General features: G+C 45.8%; 1 protein-coding gene across 5 annotated transcripts in view; it reads right to left on the reverse strand.

Annotated features, from left to right (window-relative positions):
- Window positions 1–11,531, reverse strand: part of IFT80 (intraflagellar transport 80) — a 204,193-nt gene that overhangs the window by 77,744 nt on the left and 114,918 nt on the right. For all 5 annotated transcript variants that reach the window (XM_073626109.1, XM_073626112.1, XM_073626110.1 and 2 more), the window contains one exon: window positions 11,488–11,531. This exon is cut by the window's right edge and continues 136 nt beyond it. In XM_073626109.1, coding sequence (XP_073482210.1) covers window positions 11,488–11,531 — 44 coding nt within the window. The remainder of the gene's footprint in view (window positions 1–11,487) is intronic.

An 11,531-nucleotide genomic window follows, 5' to 3' on the forward strand; every position in this document is an offset into this window, starting at 1 on the left:
TCTATCAGTGCCTAGTTAAAGCTTGTAGAAGGAGTTTTCATACTGCACTGGCTGCCCTATCAGGATCCAGGACCCCTGACCCTTTGTCTGGACAGTGCCGATTGGCCCTGTGCTGATTACAGGCACTCTCCCAAGAAAAAAAAAAAAAAAAAACTCTCTAGCAATATACACCAAACTGAGCATGTGCAGCCTGACTCCAGTAACTCTGTCTTATCTGGACCTGTTTTTGAGTCAGTGGAAGAAGAGGAGGATCTGTGCATACAGAATAAAAAAGCCTTTTTACACATTGCAGAGGATTAACTCCTTAGGTTCCACAGTGTGTATAACAAGCATGCTATACTGCATATACAGACTGATTTGACTGTTGTGGGTTTAGTAACACTTTAAATTTCCAGATTAACTAGTAGATGACTGATTGCTAGGAGGCCAGGCAGTCCTAGCAACCAATTACCAGCTAGTAATAAAAAAAAGTTAACCCCGGCAACTCCCACTCCTGCCCTCCATTCAGTTCGGCTATGCCTCCCACTCTCCACTCTGTGTACAGTGGGAGAGCATGGGCAAGAGAACATGGCTGTGAAGGTGTGTGCTGTGTGTGTGTGGGGGTGACGTTAAGGGAGCAGTGCTGTGTGTGTGGGGAGGGCGATGTAAAAGGGGAGCAGTGCTGTTGGGGGAAGGTGATGTAAAGGGGGGCAAGTGCTGTGGGGGCCAATGTAAAGAGGGGCAAGTGCTGTGGGGGGGAATCTAAAGGGGGTGTGCTGTGGGGATGGAGAAATGTAAAGGGGGGCGAGTGCTGTGGGGAGGGATATGTCACAGGGAAACATATGGCAGTGGGGAAGGAGGTGGAGATATGTGCAACATCCTGCACAAATACCCTAACTAGGGATCAGAAGTCAGCAGTCTCTGACACAGAAAGGCCAAGGCCAATTTGCCCCTTAATGGTATTCAAGGCTAGGTGTTGATCTAGACCAGCCTGAAAGAAAGACCAGATGCTGGTAAAGCCCGTGACCAAGAAGCAGGATGATGGACCTGGCCTTGGGCAGAAGGTCCAGGCAATCTAGAAGGGCCCCCAGAGAGTCTGCCAGGAGTATTGGTACGTCTAAGTACCACATCCTCCTGGGCAAGTTTATCGCAATGAGAATCACTTGAATTGCCTCCATCTCAGTCCTACAGAGCAGTCTAGGGAGAAGCTGGAGAAGAGGAAGGGCATAGATCAGGTAAAACTGATCCTGTGGAGTCACCAGAATCTGCACCACAAAGGCTCAAGTGTCCCTGAACCCAGTATAAAACCTGTCCAGTGTTAAATCTGGATGCCAAAAGATCCACGTCCGGAACCCCCACCTGAAGGGCTTGAAAAACCACTGAATGGTGAGCTCATTCCCCCAGATCCAGACGTGATGACTGAGAAAGTCTGCCTGCCAAGTGTCCACACCTGGGATGTGGATGGCAGACAAGGCTGGAATGACAGTCCTACCTAGGAGAGGATCAAGGATGCTTCCCTTTGTATAGTGCAACTTCTGGTGCCTCCCTGATGGCTAAATGTGACAATGCCTGACTGGATCCTTGTTGAGTGACCATGCAACTGAAGGGTCCAGCGTTAAAGGAACAACCAAATAACCCTAAGTTACAGGATGTTGATAAATATACAAGTTTCCTCCGACATCCAAGTCCCCTACACTGAGATGGCATGCAGAACTCCAGAGCCCGACAGGGTGGCGTGTGTCATGAGAAGTTTCCACATCTTTGGGGGAAAGGATTTCCCTAAAAGCAGCATCAGGTTCAAAATCCACAGTCTGACCTTGAACGTCAGGCACATGGGGCGACCCAAGGACTGAGTTTATTTATCCTGCGCTGCCAGAATGTTGAGTTGCAACAGTCTAGAGAAGAAAATTGATCATGTAGAATGGCCTTGAAGGAGGCTACCATCAGGCTCAAGACCTTCATGCAGGAATGAGTTGAGTGTCCTCCCTGACACTGAAGGGCCCAGGCATGAGGGCAAGGGAACAGAAATTTGTCCTAGGGTAGGAAGATCCTGAAAATATATGTACATTTATTATTTTTCATTATTTCCTTTTAATTGGAGTACCTGAGCCTGACATTGGATATAGCCGTTTCCAGGATCTTCCTACCCTAGGACAAATTTGTTACCCTGCTCTCATGCCTGGGCCCTTCAGTGTCAGGGTGGACACTCATTTAAAAAAAAAAAATGTGCATTTATTATTGCACTAACGATCAATTGACCGCAGGTGCAACACCAAGCTCCAGCAGGCTCTTCATTTAGCTGCATGTCAGTACTGAAGTACAGACTTTTAGGCAGAGAGCTAGAGAAAGTGTCAATGGACTACTAGTGCAGCGATTATTGCACTCATGTTCCAATGAGAACTACAAGTCTGTCTCCCACCATGGCACAGATCTCCGTGAACGAATGGCTGATACAGCAGTGTGAGTAGCGCCCCACATAGCCATACCGATTTCAAAAGTGACAGCTGATGTGAGAGAGGAGAATGCCCAGAGAAGGCTGGTTTGGTGCCTTTACATGTTTCACCCTAAATACAAGTGTGACGTAACAAGGTTCAAACGGGGGAGTTAGTCTTTTATTTTTGTATTTGGATCCACATATACTATGTGAACAGATTTTTTTCACACCTGAAGACAGCGAAGTCCATCTCAAAGCCAAATATCAAAATTCAGTTTAAAAGTGGGTGTTCGGCTGAAATTAATATGTTACATCCCAGACAGAGCACAACAAAGCTGTGAAAGACAGGGACAAGATCACAGTGAAATTAAAGAGGAGCTCCAGGCTCCTTCAGAAAAAATTAAAAGTCAGCAGCTACAAATCCTGTAGCTTCTGACTTTTAATATTAGGACACTTACCTGTGCAGGGATTGCGTGGTGTTTCACCCCAGCCGATTTTTCCATCGGCTCTCAGGTGCTGCCACCGCCATTGCTTCTAAGGGAAACCGTCAGTAAAGCCTTGCAGCCGGTTCCCTACTGCACATGCGCAGAGCGGGCTGTGCTTTGTGAATGGCCCTGTGGCGGGGGAAGGAGGGGGGCCGAACTTCCAGATAATCTCGCCGCAGGGAAATCACCCAGAAGTGGGAGTGGGTACCTGTCAAAACAAGGTACCAGCTCCCCCCTTCCCCCCCAAAAGGTGCCAAATTCAGCACCGGAGGGGGGGGGAAGGAGGCAGATAAGCGGAGCTTCCCCTGTTGGTTAGAGCTCTCCTTTAACTCCAGTTTACTGTTCAATACAAGTTAACGGTAAATTGCTCAAGCTATAACTCATTGTGTATGAATAAGTTGCCTATGTTCTGAAGTGTATGAATAAGTTTACAGTTGAGCTCATAAGTTTACATAACCTGGAAGACTTTATGATTTCTTGGCCATTTTTCAGAAAATATGAATAACACAAAAACATTTCTTTCACTCATGGTTGGTGTTTGGCTGAAGCCATTTATTATCAATCAACTGTGTTTACTCTTTTATATCATAATGGCAACAGAAACTACCCAAATGACCCTGATCAAAAGTTTACATACCCTGGTGATTTTGGCCTGATAACACGCGCACAAGTTGACATATAGGGGTTTGAATGGCTATTAAAGGTAACCATCCTCACCTGTGATCATCTGTTTCCTTGTAAGACCCCTTTCACACTAGGCACTTTGCATGCGCTATAGCGTTAAAAATAGCGCCTGCAAAGCTCCCTGAAACAGCGGCTCCATTCACTACAGTGTGAAAGCTGTGCGCTGGCAGGGCATCCGAAAAAGTCCTGCCAGCAGCTTCTTTGGAGCGCATTAGGAGCAGTGAACTCACCGCTCCTAAAGCGCCCCTGCCCATTGAAATCAATGGGCGGCGCCGCCGAACCACCGGCAAAGCGCCGCTGTAGCAGCGCTTTGTGGGCGGTTTTAACCCTTTTTCGGCTGCTGGCGGGAGTTAAAAGCGCCTTGCTAGTGGCCGAATAGAGCCGCAAAAACTATGGTAAAGTGCCGCTAAAAATAGCGGCGCTTTACCGCCGACGCCCAGGGAGGCTCAGTGTGAAAGGGCCCTAATTAGTGTGTGTATAAAAGGTCAATGAGCTTCTGGACTCCTGACAGACCCTTGCATCTTTCATTCAGTGTTGCACTAACGTTTCTATATTCTGAGTCATGGGGAAAGCAAAAGAATTTTCAAAGAATCTGTGGGAAAAGATAGCTGAACTGTATAAAACAGGAAAGGGATATAAAAAGATATCCAAGAAATTGAGAATGCCAATGAGCAATTGAGTGCGCAGTGTTCAAACTCTAATCAAGAAGTGGAAAAATAGAATTTTTATAACAGCTTACCTGTAAAATCCTTTTCTTTGGGGTACATCACGGGACACAGAGCCACAGTAATTACTGTATGGGTTATATAGGCACCTTTAGGACACTGGCACACCCTATACAGGAAGTTTAGCTCCCTATATAACCCCTCCCCTTACTGGGAGTGCCTCAGTTTTGTAGCAAAGCAATACATGTGTAATCAGAAAGAGGGGTGTCCCATGATGTACTCCAAGAAAAGGATTTTACAGGTAAACTGTTATATAAATCCTATTTTCTTTACTGTACATCATGGGACACAGAGCCACAGCAATTACTGTATGGTATGTCCCAGAGCAATGCCATCTGAGCAGAGGGAGACACAAACAAAAGTAGGGTGCAATTAGACTTGAGGACCTATACTGCTGCCTGCAGCAAACTGTGCCCAAAGGCGATATCCTCATGTCTTCATATCCTGATAGAATCTGGTGAATGTATGGACTGAAGACCAAGTTGTGGCCTTGCAGATTTGAGCCATGGAGGCTTGGTGATGCACTGCCCACGAAGCACTAACAGCCCTGGTGGAGTGCGCTTTGATTTGAAAAGGTGGAACTTTCCTCTTCAAACCACAAGCTTGAATAATTACTTGCCGAATCCACTTAGCAATAGTAGATTTTGACGCTGCCTGTCCTTTCCTAGGACCTTCAGGCAACACAAACAAAACAACATCTGTTTTCCAAATCTGAGCAGTCACCTCCAAATAGATTTTGACTGCTCTCACTACAGCCAGAGAATGTAGTGACTTTTCTTCCGTAGAACAGGGTTCTGGAAAAAATGAAGGTAGAACAATATCCTGGTTAAGAAGAAAACCTGAAACCACCTTCAGCAAAAAACTAGGATGAGGATGCAATACTACTCTATCCTTGTGAATGATTAAATATGGCTCTTTACAAGAAAGAGCAGGCAATTCTGATACCCTTCTTGCAGAAGATATGGCCACCAGAAAAACTAGCTGCCTTGTCAAAAGGACCAAGGGAATATGTCATATCGGCTCAAAAGGCTGTTTCTGTAATGCCAACAGAACTAAATTCAAGTCCCAAGGGTTCAGGGGTGACCTAACCGGTGGATTAAGCCGCGTTACCCCCTGTATAAAGCTACAGACCAAAGAATGCGAAGCAAGTGGTGGTTGAAACAATATCGATAAGGCCGAGACCTGGCCTTTGATAGTACTCAAGGCCAGCTTCATCTCTAACCCCATTTGCAGAAAGGCAAGGATTCTACCTTTAATCAATGTAGATAACACTGAGCCTGAAAGCCCACGATTCTTTAGAATGTGGGTTTCAATAGCTAAACCATTAAATTTAGCATTTGTAAGGTAGGATGGAACACTGGTCCCTGTGATAGCAGGTCTGGACGTGGGTCCATGGGGCCCCTACCGGCATTTTTACGATCTCTGCATACCAAGATCTTCTGGGCCACGCTGGAGCCACAAGCACTACTGACTTCCTTTCCTGCTTGATCCTGCGAAGAAGTCAGGGTAGCAGTAGAATAGGAGGGAATGCATAAATCAGTGAGAACTGATCCCACAGGGTCTCCAACGCTTCTGTTCCGTATGCGAGCGGATCCCTTGTTCTTATTACAAAGTTGTTGACTTTGTTGTTGAACCTGGATGCAAACAGATCTATGTCCGGGATCCCCCATCTTTGGCATATAGCCAGGAAGATGTCTGGGTGAAGAGATCATTCCCCCGGAAACAACTGCTGACGACTTAAGTAGTCCGCCTGCCAATTCTCTACTCCTGGAATGAAGATTGCCGAAATGATGGCACATGCTTTTCTGCCCAGGTTAGGATACGGTTTACCTCTCCCTGGGCTGCATGACTTCTGGTGCCCCCTTGGTGATTGATATAAGCCACTGCTGTGGCATTGACGGATTGAATCCTGACAGGACAATTCCACAATCTGAATGTCCATGCCTTTAGGGCTAGGTACGCTGCCCGAATCTCTAGAATGTTGATGGGCAAGGTCCTTTTCGGGTTTGGACCATTTCCCTTGGACAGTTGCCTCTTCCAGGACTGCTCCCCAACCCGAAAGGCTGGCATCTGTTGTTACCACCTTCCAGGTAACTGGCAAGAAGGATTTCTCCGTCCGCAGTTTCTCGGATATCCTCCACCAACTGAGGCTCTGGTGCACTTTTGGCGACAAACGCATTAGAAAATCTAGCGCCTGGACCTCCTTGTTTCAGGCAGACAGGATACTGTTTTGCAACAGTCTCGAATGAGATGGAGCATAGGGAACCGCTTTGAATGAAGCCACCATCTTTCCCAACGACCTCATGCAAAGGCGAATAGAAGGACCCTTCTTCGCCCTGACCACCTGAACCAGCTCCTTTATGGCACTGATCTTTGCCTGGGGTAAAAACACCCTCTTCTGGGCTGTATCTATAACCAGACCCAAGTACTCTGGTCTTTTTACTGGCTTTAATGAAGATTTCTCTAGGTTGAGGACCCAACCTAGGTATTCCAGGTAGTTGACTGTGGTGACCATGCTTTGGTCTAAGCTGGTTACTGACCAGTCTATCAAGAGCAGGTCGTCTAGGTATGCTATAATTGTTATACCTTGAATCCTTAATCTGGCCAGAGGAAGGGCCAGAAGTTTTGTAAACACCCGGGGTGCAGTAGCTAGACCGAAAGGCAGAGATACAACTCAAAATGTTTTCTGATGAGTGGGGAAAATAGGTACATGCAGGTATGCATCCTTGATGTCGATTGATGCCAGAAGTTCTCCTCCTTGTAGGATGGAGACTACTGTTTAGATTGATTCCATGCGAAAATAGCAGATTTTCAGGAACCGGTTTAGATCTTTGAGATCTAGAACGGGTCTGACATCTCCATTTGGTTTTGGCACCATGAAAAGGTTTGAATAAAACCCCAACCCCTGCTCTTCCATGGGGACCACCATGATCACTTTTTGCGACAAAAGTCGGTCTAAAGCTTGAAGGAGAGACTTTTTTCTCTGGATCTTTAGGAACATTTGACCCGAGGAAACGAGGAGACAGGAATTCTCGGAACTCTATTTTGTAACCTAGAGTTATTGTGGAGACCACCCATCTGTCTTGAAACTCCTCCTGTCAGACCCTTGAGAACTGTAGAAGTCTTCCCCCCACTCGAGTGAGCGGGGGCACCCCTTCATAAAGAGGCTTTAGCGTTCTGTCTCATAGATTTCCTCCCCTAAGACTTCTTTTGTCCCTGGGGTTGACCCTGAGGTTTACCTCTTGAACCTTGTGGTGGAGGTCGTCGCGACTGCCTGGAGGCTGATGTCCCCGGCACAGGAGAAAAAGCCCGTTTAAATGATACTCCTTTTCTTAATTGGCAAAAGGGTACTTTTCCCACTTGATATCTTTTGGATATATTTGTCCAAATCATCCCCAAACAGCATTTCACAGCGGAAAGGAAACCCACCAAGGAGCTTTTTGCATGGCGCTTCGGCTTACCAATTTTTCAACCATAAGATTCTACGCATATGCACCAACCCAAGTGTAAGGTGGGAGGTCTTAAAAATAGAATCTCTGATTGCGTCAATTGCAAAACACAAAGCCCCTGGCAGCTCGGCTAAATCCTGGGCCTGCTGTTCAGGGAAAACCTTGATCACCTGTTTGAAGTGGTCTCTCAAGGATTGACATACCCCAATTGCCGCCACTGCAGGTTGAGCTACTGAACCTGCCAAAGAAAAAATTTTTTTTAACAGGAATTTCAATTTTTTATCAGTTGGATCCCTAAGCATTTGAGCATTGTCAACAGGAAAAGTCAAACTTTTATTCACAGAGGATATGGCAGCGACAATTGCTGGTATACTCCACATCTTTGTAAACTTTTCCTCCATAGGATAAAGTGTTGAAAACTTTTAAGGAGGGAAAAAATGCTTATCTGGGTGATCCCACTCAGAATACATAAGCTTTTCCAGGAATGAAGGAACAGGAAAGGCATGCAAAGCTTGAGGAGGCTTCAGGGAACCCAAACAGGTGGGCTTTTCAACCGACTCAGTTAAGGGTAGCTTAAATGTGGAGCGGACCATTTCAGTAAGAGATTGCACCAGCAATTTCTTAGCCTGTAAAGCTGAATAAGCTCCTTCCCCACTTGATCCCTCGGAAGAGGAGTCATCAGCCTCTTCCTGATCCCCTAAAGGGGGAATCATCTCCCCCCTTCCACTGTTCCTCTGTTTGAGGGTCCTGGGTGGTAGAAGGGGACCTAATGCGTTTTCTTCCACTTTGTGAAGATGCGATTAAAGCAATCCAATTGTGGGTGGTCCAATCCAATCATGGCTGAGGAGAAAACCTCCTCAGTAATATATACAGGGGCTGAAATGCCGGAAGCAGTTGCAACCCCTGACAATCCCGATGGCTCGCTCTCACCAGCCTCCCTAGGCCTTTCAGGGGGGGGATGGCGTTGCAGAGGGAGGGTTCTCAGAGCCTGAGGGAGATCCCTTTGAGTCCCTGTTTTGGGGGGTATTTGTACCTCCCCTTCTGCCCATAGTGCTAAGCACAAATGCAGAGGTACTACCAGAAAATGCACCCACTGCTGAGCAATTAGTTCAGCAACTGCCGCTGTTATCAAGGCTCAGGCTGATGCTTGAAGTAAACGTGCCTTGGGAATGCCTGTGTCACCAACACTCACACTCCCCCGTCTGCTCTGTATCCCTCCATCAGCTGAATGCACCTGCAAAAGGTGTATTTATAGCCTACACAGCGCTTCCGTTGTGAATGTTGAAGCACGCTGACGCCGCGTTAAGCCCCGTCCCCTCACTCATTTAAAAAAAGACTGCTTTCCCACACGAGCGGGGCCCTGATCTGACTGGATTGGCATGTAGGGGGGCTGGGGTGGAGGAGAGCTGCTGGAAGAAAACCGCCATGCTATGGCGATGGCGGCATGGCATACCGCCGACTGGTCAGCGTTACCTAGGCCTCCTGGAGTGAAAGAAATACCTCAGTCCAGGTGGGGGTGGGCTAAAAGAAAAACTTCCCTTCCAACATCTTACCTGAGGCTTGGGACTGGAGGTAGTGTGCAGCTTTAACTGACACAGAGCGAGACTGACAAGCATGGAACAAGTACATGTTCTTGACAGCCCCCAGTGGAGACTTTAGGCATGACAACATTTACTTAAAGGAGAAACCCCATAAGAATTAGAAAAATTCCTTAGGAATATCCACTTACCTTATCCAGCTGCAGGGTTCTGTGGTAAACCAGACAGACCCAATCTTCACCACTCACGGTGGGCTCCGTTTAAAAAACCTTCAAGGACCGGGGCCCCTTTTTATCGGGGGTTCCACACCCTTGGACCTGTAAAGCACCCCACCAGCAAATATGGCTGAAAAAAACCAAAGCACTGGATCCCGGGGTCCAGCTCTGTAAAAAGATAAGCGTTACAGGCAAAACCTCGTTTCTTCCGACACGATGCCCGGGTACCATTCAATTCGGCCTGGAAAAGACACTTTGAATAGATCCAGTTGCATAGTTTGCCCCAGCAAAGGAATATTTCAGTGGAGCTCAGCCCAGCACATCTTTACTCGTGACCAACACCTAAGACACTGAGGCACTCCCAGTAAGTGGAGGGGTTATATAGGGAGCTAAACTTCCTGTGTAGGGTGTGCCAGTGTCCATCACTTAAAGGTGCCTATATAACCCATACAGTAATTACTGTGGCTCTGTGTCCCGTGATGTACGATAAAGAAATGAAGATTTCTGTTGAAACCAAACCACGGTCAGGTAGACCAACTAAAATGTCAGCCACAACTGCCAGGAAAATTGTTTAGGATGCAAAGAAAAACCCACAAATAACTTCAGGTGAAATACAGGACTCTCTGAAAACATGTGGTGTGGCCGTTTCAAGATGCACAATAAGGAGGCACTTGAAGAAAGATGGGCTGCATGGTCGAGTCGCCAGAAGAAAACCATTACTACGCAAATGCCACAAAGTATCCCACTTACAATACGCCAAACAGCACAGAGACAAGCCTCAAACCTTCTGGCACAAAGTCATTTGGAGTGATGAGACCAAAATTTAGCTTTTTGGCCACAACCATAAACACTACATTTGCAGAGGAGTCAACAAGGCCGATCATGAAAGGTACACCATTCCTATTGTGAAACACAGAGGTGGATCACTGATCTTTTGGGGATGTGTGAGCTACAAAAGGCACAGGAAATTTGGTCAAAATTGATGTCAAGATGAAGGCAGTATGTTATCAAAAATACTGGAGGAACATTTGCATTCATTAGCCAGGAAGCTGCACATGGGACATTCCAACATGACAATGACCCAAAACACAAGGCCCAGTCGACCTGTCATTAGCTACAGCAGAGTAAAGTGAAGGATCTGGAGTGGCCATCTCAGACTCCTGACCTCAATATCATTGAGCCACTCTAGGGAGATCTCAAACATGCAGTTCATGCAAGACAGCCCAAGAATTTACAGGAACTGGAGGCTTTTTTGCCAAGAGGAATGGGCAGCTTTACCATCTGCGAAGATAAAGAGCCTCATCCACAAATACCACAAAAGACTTCAAGCTGTCATTGATGTTAAAGGGGGCAATACACGGTATTAAGAACTGGGGTATTTAAACTTTTGATCAGAGTTATTTGGGTCGTTTCTCTTGCCATTATGATTTAAAAAGAGTAAAGACAGTTGACTGATAGAAAAAATGGCTTCAGCCAAACATTAACCATGAGTGAAAGAAAAGTTTTTGTGTTATCATTCATATTTTCTGAAAAATGGTCAAGAAATTATAAATTCTGCCAGGGTATGTAAACTTATGAGCACAACTGTAGATAATTTTAACCTATAATTTAAAATTAACATATCCCCTAAACCTTACCCTTAGTTACATAGTTAATCTGGTTAAAAAAAAAAAACATCCATTTCAACAAAACTGTTTCTATCCTTTAAGTCTTACACCCTAACTTTAGACTGCAACCTAACTCTTTAAATGAATGCCAAACTTAATCCCTCTGGGGCACCTTAACTATTAGAGCCAAAATACTAAACACTTCTGACACTAAAAACCACTGACCCCATCCCAAAAGGTGACAATAAAAAGTCAAAGATTTTCTTTTTAGATACCAATTTTTATGTTTACATAGAATGAGAATGTAAAAAAGAGGAAGAGACACCTGTTTTGAGGACTAAACTTTTTAAATATAGCAGAAAAAAAGTAACCTTCATTGCACGTCTCTTGGTTAAAGTTACTTCAAAATTCCTCC

This window comes from Aquarana catesbeiana, linkage group LG04 (genome assembly GCF_042186555.1).
Source record: "Aquarana catesbeiana isolate 2022-GZ linkage group LG04, ASM4218655v1, whole genome shotgun sequence".
NCBI classification, from domain to species: Eukaryota; Metazoa; Chordata; class Amphibia; order Anura; family Ranidae; genus Aquarana; species Aquarana catesbeiana.